The following is a 16791-nucleotide window of genomic DNA, read 5'->3' as shown; positions in this document are numbered from 1 at the left end:
ATGCAACTCTGGGGTATAGAACCCTTTGAAAAGGAACTGAAAATTTCATAGCAACATGAGCATTTTAGCATATGTATGACGTCAGGTTGACAAATGTGGTACCCGGCAACAGATACTCTTATTCTTCCCCTCCTTCCCTTGCTGGCAACAGGCATGTGCACATGTACACACACATTAAGGGTCTGCCCCTCCCCCATGTGATTCAGGGAAGCGCAGCCCTCTACTCTCAGCAGAGATAATTGTTGGTCTAATCCAACAATTTTAGTTCCATTCCCCTTGCCAGTGATTTAACATAAGAGCATACAATGAATTTTGGCCACTAAGATGAGAAGGAAGTCTGTTGGGGAGAGGATGAGTGACTGGGGAAAGATTTATCCATTAAAAAGAGATACAAATAGATGTCCCTCTTCTTTAACTGAGCATTGTCAATTCAAGCTTACCTCATCTGCATGTGATGTCTGGTCTCTCCGCAGCCACACTGTGACACTGTGGCTAACCTGACATTTAGAGATGGCACAGTTGAAAAGACAAAGAAGGTGGGTCTTGATGAGCCACATAATCAACTACAGTCCCCTTATATCCAGACTTCTTGTGTGTCACTACATTCTCCTTATTGTTCAAGTCTTTTTAAAAAAATAAAAATCACCTAACCCAAAATGTCATGCTTAAGCTCTTTTAAATTTTTTTTAAAATTATTTGTAGAGGAAAACATTCTAATTGATGGAAGAAATTAAATCTCTCCCAGACCCTTTTAGTTGCCCAATTGATACCTATTTTTCCCCTTTTCCCAGCTAACCAAACTCTGATTTTGTTTGGGAGAACAACACATCCAGCCCTAGGCAATGGATACAGATTAAGCCAACTGTGACAATACCGTTTCTCTGTTTTCCAGTAGCTCTTGCTATGAGAATGATTAGGACTTACAATAAAACCTGTGATACTTTTGCTTTCCTGGTATCAGGTCTAGTTGAGGCCAATGCTGACCCTTTCCCTGTTTTACCTGCCTCAAATGCAGATAATAGTAGCCACTTGGGAACCACAAGGGAAATGTCAAGAAAATTACAGACATGTCAGCCTTGACACTACTCAATAATTGAATGAACAGCAAACATCTACCACCCATGTTAAAAATAAATCTCTATTGAAGTCATTATTAGTTACTTAAAGCTAAAATCCATTTCTGAAATTTGTGACAAAATTCAAAAAAGGGACTAAATATCTACCCAATATTAATATATCCTGCTGTAAAATTTGTGACCACGTCTTAAAAAAAAAAAATAACTAAGTATCTATCAGCTGTTAATATCAGATGACTCATTTTTCTATTCAAACTTTATCTCAATGTAAAGCACTTAAATTTATACCCTAACAGTTGATGGTCAAAACATTCTTGTTTGTATCTAGGATAAGCATTATTATTTCTATTTTACATCAAGGAAACCAAGGTACAGGTAAGTTTATTTTCCTGAGACACAATTCAAAACAAGATAAAGCTAGAGCTAAAGTCAAAAGTTATTCCCATTAATACCCTTCTACAATCCTTCCTAATGATCTCTAAGAAATAACTTTTCTACATTGGTTTTAGCTTTAAGAGCAAACATTTTTATGTTATTTGAAGCAACTATCAAAATAATTTTTTTGAAAGGAAATGTAACAAATTCCACTCTTTATCAGAGAAATGTAATTCTTTTCTTTTTTTTTTTGAGACGGAGTCTCGCTCTGTCGCCCAGCCTAGAGTGCAGTGGCGCGATCTCGGCTCACTGCAAGCTCCGCCTCCCGGGTTCACGCCATTCTCCTGCCTCAGCCTCCCGAGCAGCTGGGACTACAGGCGCCCGCCACCGCGCCCGGCTAATTTTTTGTATTTTTAGTAGAGACAGGGTTTCACCGTGGTCTCGATCTCCTGACCTTGTGATCCGCCCGCCTCGGCCTCCCAAAGTGCTGGGATTACAGATGTGAGCCACCGCGCCCGGCAGAAATGTAATTCTTAATAAGATCTTTTGCTTTTACATAGTAACTAATTACCAACTTATTCCATCTAATAAAAGTTTATTATAGAACAACGTGAATTGGGGCGAGGACTGAGAATTTTGTATCATATTGCCTATGTGTGATCTAAACAGAATTTTAAAAAACTTATGCCAAAATGGAGATTACCTGGGAGTGAGGTAGCAAATATAATATTACTATGAATTTAACTCATCTTTAAAACTATAGCAGCTTTGGTTGATGCTGATCAACAAGGCATGTCACGGATATTGAAGTAAAGGTATTGTACTAAATAATTCGGTGTTTCACAAGTAAAAGTGGCTTTTGCTGAAGGCTCTGTATTCCAAGCATGTTAATACTAAGGATATGATTATAACACCAAGGCAAAATAAAAAAGAAGCTATAGATTTCATTCTGTTTGTGCTTTAAGATGAAAATACCGGCCGGGCGCAGTGGCTCACACCTGTAATCCCAGCACTTTGGGAGGCCAAGGAGGGTGGATCACGAGATCAGGAGATTGAGACCATCCTGGCTAACATGGTGAAACCCTGTCTCTACTAAAAATACAAAAAATTAGCCGGGTGTGGTGGTGGGCACCTGTAATCCCAGCTACTCGGGAGGCTGAGGCAGGAGAATGGTGTGAACTCAGGAAGCAGAGCTTGCAGTGAGCCGAGATGGCGCCACTGTACTCCAGCCTGGGCAAGAAAGACTCCGTCTCAAAAAACAAAAAAAGAAAAAGAAAATATCAAAAGCTTTATGATGTTAATCATGTTTCTTTTTAACAGCAGATATTAATCCAGATCACTGCGAATAAAACGTTAGGAAAAAGCAACCTGTGAAGTAAAAAACTTGAGTATGAAGACATCCAGTAAGTTTTATCTAAAATCCTCTTGCAAAACAGTACTGTCTTTTCAGCTTAAAATATAATCCTACTTAAACCATACAGGAAAAAGCTTATGTGCAAACACAGGCCATCTGGTCCTAAAAGTCATCACAATAACTTCCTGTTTGGGAGTTCTGAGTTGTGAACACATAGTAGCAAAATTACATTATTGGTCATAAACAAACTGTCAGTGCTCTATGAAGAAATTTTAGTATTCAGCATAGACAAGTGCCAGTTATCTTTCTAACGTCTTTTGACAACAATAAAATGAAATTTTTCTGAGGGGGGGGGGTGCGTGGGGACAGAGTCTTGCTCTGTTGCCCAGGCTAGAGTGCAGTGGTACGATCTCGGCTCACTGCAGCCTCCGCCTCCTGGGATTCAAGTGATTCTCCTGACTCAACCTCCCTAGTAGCTGGGATTACAGGCACCCGTCATCACACCTAGCTAGTTTTTGTATTTTTTGGTAAAGACGAGGGTTTGCCATGTTGCCCAGGCTGGTCTTGAACTCCTGACCTCATGATCTGCCCACCTTGGCCTCCCAAAGTGCTGGGATTACAGGTGTGAGCCACCATGCCTAGCCAATAAAATGATTTTTAAATTATTATTTACATTTGCTCCTGATTGTATTTTAAAGGAGAGAGGAATTTTGAAGCTCAGTCTGGAGTATCTATTACCCTGTCTTTCAGCCACTAACTGAGGTGGCTTTACATACTTTATCTCATTTAATCCTCACAAGACCTAATGCTGTGTATCATCATGCCTATGTTGTGAAGGAGAAGATAGACTCAGAGAGAATGAGATTTCAAAAACACTTGAAAATGTTTCCATCACAGCCAAGTTAAAAAATTATTTGGCATGTGTTTCATCTTTGCTTCTTTCCTAAAAGCTGTGCTTTAGGAACTATTCAAACAGGGATGAGTAGAAAGAACAGAAGCAAGAAATGGTGCTTTTTATATACAGAAATACATTACTAAAATGAACACTGATTTACCTTGAACATGAGAAATGATGAAGAGATAGGCTCCCAATAATCTGATGTAAATATATAGCTGAGTCATTGTTCAACTGTAATGTTTCCTGTGTACTGTCACCTTTAATAATTGGTCTTGCTACTTCACCAATTTAAAATGACTATCATTCAGTGAGATTTTCTTGTAAAAGATCGCAAGCACTTGACAATGACTTCAACTCCCACTGCTTTCCTATGACTCCTGAAAGACAAAAACATTTAAAAGGTAAGGAATACAACTGAATTCTGGAAAATTTTCAAAAACTAAAAGGGAAACAAATGCCCAAACACACCTTTAAACAACAAAATACATTTTAAAAGATTAAAGCTATCTTTGCCCTTTTTTTTTTTTTTAGGCACTATAATTTCAAACTTCAAATAATTTAGTAAAAGGCTGCAACCTCTCCTGATCTCAGATAAGCCATATGTACAACAAGGGAAGTATATTAAACAATCTCAATAGTCTTTTCTGGCTGTTCTAAAGTAATTATTTTATTAATAACATGAAAATTCCCAAATATATTAAGACTTAAACAGGAAAAGTCAAATTTAAAACATAAAGGTAACCATCAACATTCTTGTAAATGCTAGTAGATATAATGAAAATACCATCTTTGTAATAAATAATTTATTCTATAGATAGAAAAAGAAGCTGACCTAGAAAATTACACATATTTATTCATTTTATTTTATTTTATCTGAGATGGAGTTTTGCTCTTGTCACCCAGGCTGGAGTGCAACAGCGCCATCTTGACTCACTGCCACCTCCCAGGTTCAAGTGATTCTCCTGCCTCAGTCTCCTGAGTAGCTGGGATTACAGATGTGCGCCACTACACTCGGCTAATTTTTGTATTTTTAGTAGAGACAGGATTTCACCATGTTGGCCAGGCTAGTCTCAAACTCCTGACCTCAGGTGATCTGCCCACCTCAGCCTCCCAAAATGCTGGGATTATAGGTGTCAGCCACCGTGCCAGGCGAATATTACACATATTTGTAGAGTATGCTTCATCATTAAAGGAAAAAAAAAAAAAAGGGAGCCAGGTGCGGTGGCTCACACCTGTAATCCCAGCACTTTAGGAGGTCAAGGTGGGCGCTCACCTGAAGTCAGGAGTTCAAGACCAGCCTGGCCAGCATGGTGAAACCCCATCTCTACTAAAAATACAAGAAATCAGCCAGGCATGGTGACGGGCACCTGTAATCCCAGCTACTCAGGAGGCTGCGGCAGGAGAATCGCTTGAACCCAGGAGATGGAGGTTGCAGTGAGCCGAGATTGCAGATTGTGCCACTGCACTCCAGCCCGGGCAACAGAGCGAGACTCCATCTCAAAAAAAAAAGAAGGCCAGGCGCGGTGGCTCACGCCTGTAATCCCAACACCCAACACTTTGGGAGGCTGAGGCGGGCCGATCATGAGGTCAGGAGATCGAGACCATCCTGGCTAACACAGTGAAAAAGTCTCTACTAAAAATACAAAAAAATTAGCCAGGCGTGGTGGCGGGCACCTGTAGTCCCAGCTACTCAAGAGGCTGAGGCAGGAGAATGGCATGAACCCAGGAGGCAGAGCTTGCAGTGAGCCAAGATCGTGCCACTGCACTCTAGCCTGGGCAACAGAGCGAGACTCCATCAAAGGGGAGGGGAGGGGAGGGAAAAGGGAAGAAAAAAGGGAAGAAAAAAGGGAAGGGAAGGGAAGGGAAGGGGAAAAGAAAAAAAGGAAAAAAGCGGTATCTTAAAAAAATTATTTACTAAAATATTGCAAATTTGACTTTATTAAGATAAAATTGAACTTCTAATATGGATGACACGAAACATAACCTCTCCAATTAAGGTTTGGTGATACAGACAGTGAACTTTTAAAGGCCTCAAAGTAAAATTGTTAAATAAATAATGGGGAAAAAGGCTAGTTAGTATCAAGATAAAGATCATTCTACTTTACCCCCATCCCATTGTTTCAGGTGGTTTGACTTTACTGACTTTCAGCTTGAACTATTCCTGAATGACAAAGATTTTGCTTATCTATGACACAATGACCCTGGTGTGATGTCTACATTAATAACCCGAGCTTTTTATTTTATAATATCTACCTAAGAATTTTCACTTTAATTAGCTCTCCAAAGTTATTTACAGTACTGAGGCAAAGAACGTTTACAGTAAGGTATCATTTATACGTGTATTTTATATGTGGCTTAGTTCTAAAAATCCCTGCAATCTCTTATCTCTCTAATATGAAATTGTTTCCCATCACATAATGCTGAGAGAAAAAGATGTAAAGTCTAAAGTAACTATAGAATAATGTTTGTCACATGATTTAACAGCATTTCTTTGAAAACTTCTTGAAATAATTCAACTGCCATTCTAAGGATACATGTTCCAGGTTTCAAATTCAAGAGAAGTTTCCAGTGTATTTCCAATCCTAATCTCTCTTCCTCATTTCAATTTTCCCATTAAATATTTCTACTAGAATCACACTCCACCTGTCTAAATCAAACCCACATCTTTCTTGCTTGCTCCTCCTCCTCCACTGGCTACCACTCTCCAGTGACCATGCCAGAAACCCTGGCTTTGGTCCTGCCTCCCTTGCTAGGTCTCCACCCCTCTCCAAATTTTCACTTATTAAATTACTCACTTATTCACCAACATTTTTTTTTTTAATTTAATAGGGGTGGGGGCAGGGGGACTCACTATGTTGCCCAGGCTGGTCTCAAACTCCTGGCCTCAAGCAATCCTGTGGCCTTGGCCTCCTCCCAGAGTGCTGAGATTACAGGTATGAACCACTCCAACTGGCCTGCATCTAGAGTACATATTACCGACCCAGTGTTAGGTACCAGAAATACGAATATGAGTATGGTTGCTCCTGCTGCAAGGAGCTCAGTCTTGGGCAGGAGACTGACCACTATGCCATGTTACATCTTTCATTGTCACTGTTTCCTCATCAGTTTATTTAAAGCTAATATGTGGCCTTGCCTCATTAGAGCTACAACCAAGGCATCCTGCAGAGCTGGCTGGCCACAAGACTCTAAGTGCTTTCCCTGTCAGAGGAAAGGGCTGTGTGTGATTCCTTCCACAAAAACATCCATGACCCTGCTACCCTGGCACAAGCTCAAATTCTGGATCTGCCTTTAACTTAACCTCTCTGAATAAGTTTCCTCATCTTTAAAACTGGAATGAGGCCAACTGTGGTGGTGACCGCCTGTAATCTCAGCTGTAATCCTGGGCTCAAACAGGATCACTTGAGCCCAGAAATTCCAGGCTACAATGCACTGTGATCACAACAGTTAAGAGCCACTGCACTCCAGCCTCAACAATAGAGCAAGACCCCATTTTAACAAACAAACAAATCTGGAGTGATACTTATTAGCTGACAGTTATTTTGAGAACCAAATGAGATAATAGCAAGCACATATTTAAAACAATTTTTAAAATAAATTAAATAAATGTAAACATTTTTTAAATTAAGGAACTCATATAAAATAATAGCTAACACATATTAACCTCTATGTGCCAGTACTGTCATAAATGCTTTGCATATATTAAGTTATCAAACCATCAACCAACTTATTTAAAGGTTAAATTATTATTTTAATTTTACAGATGAAGAAACAGGCAGGTCGACTTTAAGGAACTTATCAAAGCTCACACAACAGGTAAGTAGAGTCATAATTAATATCAAGGAGGTCTGATTCCAGATTCTACATGTTAACAACTATCCTATACTTCCCTGCCTGATTTTATATATATTATACAATGTAAATACACATTTTAAACTATTTAGGAGAGCCCGGTACACAGTAGGTGCTAAATAGAAGTTCCCTCCTCTAATCCATGTTTATAACACACTTGCCAACCTGGCAAAGGAAGCCACTGACAGGTGCTATCCATGACAATCCAATCTGCAAGAAATTTTTATAGACAAAAAAAGCTGTGATCACTTGTATGGAGAACAGCCATCAAATCTTCCCTGACTACGAGCTCAACACGCATTGGCATTGATGACGACTGCTAAGACATGCATGCAGTCTGAGAATGAAGGGAAATGCTGCAGTAATCAAAGAGGACAACCATCTTACTTTATTCCACCTGGCCAGGCCTCCTAAGCACTTGAGAGAAGAATGACAGGAATGCAAAGGACATAGCAACCACTCCACTTGAGATACAACCAAAGGAACCCAGGGGTTTTGCTCACAAGAGTACATAAGGAATAAAGTTTGAGGGCACCTTTGTCAAAGACATGACCAACGTGATAGAAAGGGAGACTGGACTAAATTTTTTTTTTTTTTTTTGGAGGCAGGGTCTTACTCTGTTGCCAAGGCTGAAGTGTAGAGGTACAATCTCAGCTCACTGCCTCCTGGGCTCCAGGCAATCCTCCCACCTTAGCCTCCTGAGTAGCTGGGACCACAAGCACATCTCACCAAGCCTGGCTAATTTTGTGTTTTCTGCAGAGATGGGGTTTTGCCATGTTGCCCAGGCTGGTCTTGAACTCCTGGACTCAAGCAATCCACCCACCTAAACCTCCCAAAGTGCTGGGATTACAGGCGTGAGCCATTAAGCCCGGCCCTAGACTAAATAATCTATGTTATCCCTTCAAACGTTGGAGTCCTGTGGAAACAGTGTTCTTACCATTGAATTATTAATGTACTCACTAAATGTTTATTGTCTGTACTATGCATGATTCTGTATTAGATACCAAGAATACACTGTTTAGAGCCAAACAGTCCCAGCCTTCATGGAGTTCAGAGTCATTAAACAAAACAATTAAGATACTCAAGACACCAAACAAGAAAACACAAATAACTCATGGTAAGTGCAAAGGAAGAAAAGTGCCAGGTCCTGAAGGAATAGGGGCAGTGACCCCCCTCTAATCCAGATGGAGGGGAAAGGGAATCAATGTTGAGAAGCGACCTTTAAGTTGAGATCTGAAAAATAAAGAGTCAGCCAGGCAAAGAAAGAAGGGATGTTCTAAGCACAGGGAACACCCTGGGCAAAGATCTTGAGGGAGAGAAAAGCAAAGAGAGAACGATGTCTGAAATGTTGAGAATAAGAGATAGTGTAGTGGGAGATGAGGGTGAAGAGGCAGAGAAGACAAAGACCAGATCAGGCAAGGGCATATGAAGGACTTGGGATTTAAGCCTAAGTGGGCATCATCTGAATTCTATGTAATGGACTGGAGGGGATAACGGCAAAAGCAAACAGATCAGTAAGCAGAATATTGTGAAAATTTAGGAGAATGACAATGGTGGTTAAGATTAGGGCAGAATCCATGTGCAGATGGGTGAATTAAAAAAAAAAAAAAAGGATAGGTGGCAGTGGTCTAGTGGATGGACTCATGCTATACTTCAAAAATAATTTTTGGCTGGCTATGTGGCTCACACCTGTAATCTCAGCACTTTGGAAGACTGAGGTGGGAGAATCACTTGAGGTCTGGAGTTCAACACCAGCCTGGGAAACACTACAAGACCTCATCTGTACAAAAAACTTTAAAAAATTAGCTGGGTATGGTGGTTAATACCTGTAGTCCCAGACACTAGGGAGGCTGAGGTGGGAGGATCTCTTCAACCCAGGGGTTCAAGGCTGCAGTGAGCTTTGATTATGCCACTGCACTCCAGCCTGGGCAACAGAACGAGGCTTGTCTCAAAAAAAACTCAGCGGTACTTAGCAATGGATTAAATGTAGGGCAAGGGAAAGTGAGGAAAAATAATAAAATATAAATAATTTTTAAAAATCAGCTCCAGTATTTATTTGCTGTGTGATTTTGGGGAATTACTTAAGATATCCAGGTCTCCGTTTCCTTTGCCACAAAATAGAGATATTACTAACTCCTTTGAGTTAACTCAAAGGAGTTAGTAATATTACATCTCAGTAAACATTTCAACAAATAGATGTAATTATTAATAACTGAGCACTTCTCCTTTGTCTCATATTAACTGTTTCCATAATCACATAGCAAAATATTAATCTTATTTTTCAACAATTTTTTTTTTTTGAGACAGAGTTTCGCTCTTGTTGCCCAGGCTGGAGTGCAATGGCGTGATCTCGGCTCACCGCAACCTCCACCTCCTGGGTTCAAGCAATTCTCCTGCCTCAGCATCCCGAGTAGCTGGGATTACAGGCATGCACCATCATGCCCGGCTAATTTTTGTATTACTAGTAGAGACGAAGTTTCTCCATGTTGGTCAGGCTGGTCTCAAACTCCCAACCTCAGGTGATCCTCCCGCCTCTGCCTCCCAAAGTGCTGGGATTATAGGCGTGAGCCACCACGCCCAGCTTTTTTTTTTTTTTTTTTTTTTTTGAGACAAAGTCTTGCTCTCTTGCCTAGGCTGGACTGCAGTGGTGCAACCTCTGCTCACTGCAACCTTCACCTCATGGGTTCAAACGATTCTCCTGCTTCAGCCTCGGAGTAGCTGGGACTACAGGTACGCACCACCATGCCCAACTAATTTTTCTATTTTCGGTAGAGACAGGGTTTCGCCATGTTGGCCAGGTTGGTCTTGAACTCCTGACCTCAGGCTATCCGTCCACCTCGGCCACCCAAAGTGCTGGGATTACAGGTGTGAGCCACCGTGCCCGGCTGCAATCATTCTTAAAATTATATAACGTCTAACGATAAAACATATTTTTTAATTCCTAAATGATTCATCGGAATTTTTACATTAAATTAAAAATATCTTGCAACGTGAAGAAAATGAGGAGATGCACATATTTGACATGCAGCATAATCAAAATTTTTAAATCATGCTGCCATTTAAAAGCTATTGAATAGTCAGACAAAATAGGCATCTAAATAAATTTACTTCCCCTTGCTATATACACAGACTGGTACCATTTCTTTACAGGAAAATAACATTAAGGCAGAATTACTCAAATATAAATAATTTCTTTTTTAAGTAAAAGATTTTAAGGCTTCTCAAACAGCAAGACAACTGAACCAACAGTGCAATTGGAACTTTAAAAAAAAAAAAAAAAACCAGGAAAAGGCTGAAGTCAGCTGAAAAAACAGACTAAAGTCATTCTTTCCTCTTCCCGTTAAGCCCCCCACCCTTGATTTTCACTTTCTAGTAGAGAAGTTTGGGAATTTCCAACAAGCTGGCCAGCAGCCAATTCCATAAAATAGCAAGGAGAAAACTCCCCTTTCCAGGGGTCCCTCCCCCCAGGCAGCTCCAGGCGCCGGGTCTGACAAGCTTTCTGAGAAGGAATAGACTCACTGCAGACTTCCTGGCTCCAAGGCCATTGTTCGCATGGCTGCTCTGCTCCTGATCCAGGGCCTGGATTAGCATAAGAATATCATCTTTTCCCTTAACAAGCAACTCATCCATTCCTTCCCGATCTCTACACTCCTCCCCATCAATCCTTAGAAGAATACACACTTGTACAACCGAAGCAACATCACTGGCAGTTATTTACATCAGTGTAGAAAACAATATCCCCCAAATCTAAACATAAACCCTGAAGAAAATAACTTGCTTAAAGAGTTGTCTGAGTGCATCTGAGGTAATACACAGAAATCTTACTGAAATGCCTGCCTTGGCGTCCATGCTGTCAGATCTTGCTATGGGTAAGATATTCCTAACAGGGTCTTTTAGAAAGTTTTACAATAATGCCCGTGGGCCAGGACCAAAGAAAGCCAACCACGCAACTTAAGTGATGACCTAAAACAGGGATAGGAAAGTTCCACTGTATAACACTTCCACCGTCACGTCTCCATCACTTTGAAGTTACCAATTTCATTGCTACCCCGATTTGACTTTCCAACTCCACCTTTCCCCCATGCTCAATTATTAATTAATAATCAAAACAAGCCCATATTTAACCTTCGTATTTCTGTTCAACTGTCCCTGCCCAATCAAATCCTTCACTTTTCTTCTGTGCCAAGATAGTTTCCCCAACACAAGTATAAACTCTTCCAGGACCAGAGAATCAAGACAATCTAGTATAGCATTATATATAGTTGATGTTAGTTGATGCATTTGTGTGTTTTATATCCTTCACCAGGACCTCAATATTAGATGCAAAAGAAATGTTTCCAGGTTTCTGAAACATTCTTCAAATAGATAATCTGTTTTCAAAACATCATTCAACCTTGTACTACAAAAAACATCATTCAACCTTGTACTACAAATTCCCTAATCTAGTTTCTCCAAAGTTTTTTGTTTGTATAACTGTATTAAACAACAACAAAAATCTTACAATTACAACTAGATTGAACTATACAGCAATCTTTGACATATCTGTACTTTGAAGAGATTCGTAATGTTTGTCAGCTGTTTATTTAAGAGGCCTAGGTGTTACTCTTCTGTTTCTCCTCTAGAACACGCACACATGACTAAAAACAGGTGAAGTGAATCAGTTATTACAGAACTGTCTGGAAGGGGAGAGGGTTTGGTCACCCCATAGGCATACTATGGGTACAAGTTGAGTACTCCTTATCAGAAATGCTTGGGACCAGAAGCGTTTTGGATTTTTGATTTTTTAAATTTGTAATATTTGCACTATCTATACTTACTGGTTCAGCAACTCAAATCCAAAACTGTGAAATCCAGAACACCCCAATGAGCATTTCCTTTGAGCGTCATGTCGACACTCAAAAAGCTTCACGTTTTATTTCAGATTTCAGATTTTTGGATTAGGGATGCTCAACCTGTACTGGTAAATTGAATAGGGAGAAAAGAGTTTAATGTGGTGGTAAAGAGTTCAGAGTCTAGCATAAAACAGATGATCAAGGTCTTTTGTGCAGATTAAATCAGAGAAACTCAGGTATGTGGTGGTATTTAATGGTACCTGTTTAGCATCCTATCATCACTGTGATTTTTATAACTTACAAATTAGTTTTACATGCATTATCCCATCTCTTTGATCCTTACAGTAAATAAAATCATTCCTACTTACAGAGAAAGGATAGGTTCAGGGAGATAAATAACTTGCTGAATTCCATGTAGCTAGTATATATGACAAACTAACACCCAGGTTTTCTAATCCAAAGTGCAGCGTTTTGTCGGGTACACCATGAGCACATATGTTAAATGAGAAAGTCGAAGTTATTTTTTATTGAACTCTGTAAGATCTTTTTTCATCTTCATAACTCTGCTAAAAAAAAAAAAGGGAAGCGCAAAGTTAAGAAACTTGCCCAAGTTGGCCAGGCATGGTGGCTCATGAGGTCAGGCACTGGAGAGCAGCCTGGCCAACATAGTGAAAACCCTGTCTCTACTAAAAATACAAAGAATTAGCCAGGCGTGGTGGCGGGTGCCTGTAAACCCAGTTACTCGGGAGGCTGAGGCAGGAGAATCGCTTGAACCCGAGAGGTAGAAATTGCGGTGAGTCGAGATCGCACCACTGCACTCCAGCTCAGGTGACAGTGCGAGACTCTGTCTCAAAAAAAGAAAAAAAAGAAAGAAAGAAAAAGAAAGAAACTTGCCCAAATTAACACAACTAGTAAGTGGCAGGTTTGCTGCTGACAAAGCCCAAATTCCACTTGTTACTGCATGTTAAGGTGCTGGCAGGAAAGTAATGAGATTAAAAAACAGAAAGTACTGTGTCCCTTTTTACACTATTGCTTTTCAGCCAAAAAAAAAAAAAAAAAAAAAAAAAAAAAAGGCCCCTCTTCTATCTATAGACTCTGCTTTCTGACGCTGGAGCTGGGATGCTGCTGACAATATGTCCTTCACCAGCTGGCTCCTGAGAGGCTCTGCCAACTGGGGAACTAGAGAAAGCTGGAAGAGGGGAGAAGGGACTTTCTTTTCCCCGATTTGGTTCGCTGTTCCTGTCAGTTGCCTGAATGCCACTAGCATTCAACTGGCAGCAGCAATGTACACTCTCTGCTTCCTTCCACACTCCCAGAATCAACCCCATGGAATCCTTTTAGGCCCAGTGGTGCCTACTCCTCAGGGTCTCAGTCCCAGCTCCTCAAAAACCCCACTTTGCACTCCCCTCAGGTATCAGCAGTGGCTGGGTTACCACCCCCTCCTAAGAGGATCTAAAAAATGCAGGTGACTTTTTGGTTGCAATAATGTCTAGGATATGACAGGACATACGGTTTGACCAGGGACCAGGATAGAAAACACAATGTGCAGGTACAATCCTTCAAAATAAAGAACTGTCTTAACCAAATGCTAACAGTACTCTCCTTGTTGAGAAACACTGGTTCTTGTTTTGTGGGGGCAGGAGAAGGTAATTTTTCTTCGTCACTGCTTGGTCAATTTGTAGAGAAACACTAATTCTGGCCTAGTATATATAACTATCATACTTATTATTATATAATCATATAACCATTATTATCTAATGGTTTCTTTGTAGTTCCAGCTGGTCAAGTGGCAATAATATTAAATCTCTAAGAAGAAAAATTATCTTGATCAAACTAATGTCCGAATACAACCTTACTTTTTTTCCCTTCCCACCTGACCGCTTTAAAGAGGAATTGTTTTTGCTGTGTTAACCATGGTGCTTGTACAATGCAAAAGCAATTTTAAAAAATCAATCATTTATTTCCACTTATGTATCTATTTAAATTTTTTTTTTTTAATTCAGGATGCAAAGATTTCCCCTAAGATCTCAGGAGTAGAGGCTCCTACGCTAGGCATATTCTATCTTCCACACCACAAAAAGTTCAGGGGTGAGCTGGTCTAACAGTCTCAGGACTTTCACGGGCCCTGCAGTGACAAAGTCACTCTTCTCAGACTCAATATGAATAAGGCAGTCCCAGAAACTGCTGGCAGCTATGTTGGGCCCAGAAGGAGAACCAGAAGGCAGAGCCAGGAGACTGAAAGAAGCCAGATCCCGGGAGACATCGATGAGCTGCTCAAGCAATCTTGTCTGAAGCCTGAATTACTTTGGGACTCTTCAGTTAAGAGCCAATAAATTCCATTTTTAAGGTCAGAGACAGTTAATTTTTCTGTTACAACCAAAAATATTCCAGCTAATATAGCTAATATGAGGATTAAAGGGAAAGGCACACTTGAGTATTCTGGGTCAGATTAGCATAAAATTAGCAATTCTGAATAAAGGCAAATAAATGTCTTATCAGAAAAGATACTTGCTAACATCTTAAAAGAAGACACAGGCTGCTATAAGGGCTATTTTTAAGACAACTCGGGCCTGCACAGTGGCTCTCGCCTGTAATCCCAGCACTTTGGGAAGCTGAGGCAGGCAGATCACTTGAAGCATGGAGTTCGAGACCAGCCTGGCCAACACGGTGAAACCCCATCTCCACTAAAAATACAGAAATTAGCTGGGCATGGTGGTGGGTGCCTGTAATCCCAGCTACCTGAGGCCAAGGCAGGAGAATTGCCTGAACCTGGGAGGTGGAGGTTGCAGTAAGCTGAGATTGTGCCACTGCATTCCAGCCTGGGCAACAAAATGAGACTCTGTCTCAAAGGAAAAAAAAAAATTCAGCTCAAATAGTATAAAAATTGACTTAACAATGTTACCAGCAACTATACAATTTGTCACTTATCTTTCCTTGCCTCTTCCCTCCCAAATTTGCTAGATCCTACGTCTTTCCCACCTCCGTTAACAGCCTCTTTACTTGGTGTAAAATCTTAAAAGTCCCAGGTCTAAAATCTTTTTTTATTTTTATTTTTAGAATATCACTACATAGATATAACCAGGCCTAAAATCTCAAGTCATTCTTGACAAATTCCTCTTTCCTTCTCGCATTCCATTTCCTATCCGTCATCAAATCCACTGGTTCTACCTGCAGAATCTATCCAGAACCCATCCCCCCCACACCTAGCACTCCTCTTCTTTCTGGCTGTTTCTTTCTCTTTAGCATTTGTCATGCTATATAATTTGATATAATTTACTCTGTATTTTATTGCCTGCCACCTGCTCCAGAATATATGCTCCATGAGGCCAGGAGGGTTAGTCTGTTTCACTCACTTTATATTTTTAGCACCCAGAACAGTGCTTAGCACATAGTCGATACTAAATAAGTATTTGTTGAGAGAATGACTGAATAGAGCAGAAGGAATTAAAATGTTATGCCAATTCCTTTTACTTTTATATACAAACTAGACTTTCCCAAAAGAGCAGTACAGTGGATAAACTATCCCATTTCCTTATCTCAACACAATTGAAATAATATAAAAACCACACCACTTCCTTTTGCTCACTTCCATCCCTGACTTGTGTCAAGATCCGGAGAAGAGAAAGTTTCCACTGTTTTCATGGATATCCTCAAGTTTGAGATATAAATTAAAAGGGCTTAAGAAAGGCTTGTAAAAGTAAACACCACGTCCCCAAATCTAAAATGTTGCTTAAGGCAAACAATGGCTTGGGTTATGCTTTTACAGTACCACATGTTATACCAAGTTAAATAATTATGGAAATAATTACAGACAAAAAGAAAATGCAGTCTTTCTTTGGTACAAACAATGTGGTCTGACAAAGGGAACTTCAAAGCATGATCTAAATTCAACTGCAAACTTTCAGTATGTAAACACCACACTGAAGGTTCAAAGGTAGTATGTGTATGTAAAATTTAAGTCTCTAACTGCCCTGAATAAGGGCAGAAGGTATTAAAATAGATTTTAACAATACTTCCTTGACAAGCATGACCAAAAAAGGATAGCATAGAAAACTAAAATCTTACAAACCCGTAGGTTTAAGAAAGAACTCCCTCAAGATGACAGATTCCTGCTATATGCACGTGAAGTTCATGAACTTGGGAACCTAGGAAGAGTTTCCCTCCTTGGGAACGAAATATCTGTACTTCATTTTCTTTATTCTGCATTAGAACATCTTTTCAGGTTGAAACACACTGGTTTAGGATGTTGTAAGAAGTTCTAGGCTGGGTGTAGTGGCTCATGCCTGTAATCCCAGCATGCTGGGAGGCCGAGGCAGGCAGATCATGAGGTCAGGAGATCGAGAATCCTGGCTAACATAGTGAAACCCCGTCTCTACTAAAAATACAAAAAATTAGCCGGGCGAGGTG

General features: G+C 40.2%; 1 protein-coding gene across 4 annotated transcripts in view; it reads right to left on the bottom strand.

Annotated features, from left to right (window-relative positions):
• Positions 1-16791, bottom strand: part of LOC105495979 (bone morphogenetic protein receptor type 1A) — a 169928-nt gene that overhangs the window by 48264 nt on the left and 104873 nt on the right. For all 4 annotated transcript variants that reach the window (XM_071069846.1, XM_011765989.2, XM_011765988.3 and 1 more), the window contains one exon: positions 3861-4080. In XM_071069846.1, the coding sequence (XP_070925947.1) occupies positions 3861-3927 (67 nt within the window). In that variant the 5' untranslated portion in view covers positions 3928-4080. Of the gene's footprint in view, positions 1-3860; positions 4081-16791 lie in introns of those variants that run through there.

Source organism: Macaca nemestrina, chromosome 9, assembly GCF_043159975.1.
Source record: "Macaca nemestrina isolate mMacNem1 chromosome 9, mMacNem.hap1, whole genome shotgun sequence".
NCBI classification, from domain to species: domain Eukaryota; kingdom Metazoa; phylum Chordata; class Mammalia; order Primates; family Cercopithecidae; genus Macaca; species Macaca nemestrina.
This window is presented reverse-complemented; position numbering and strand designations above follow the sequence as displayed.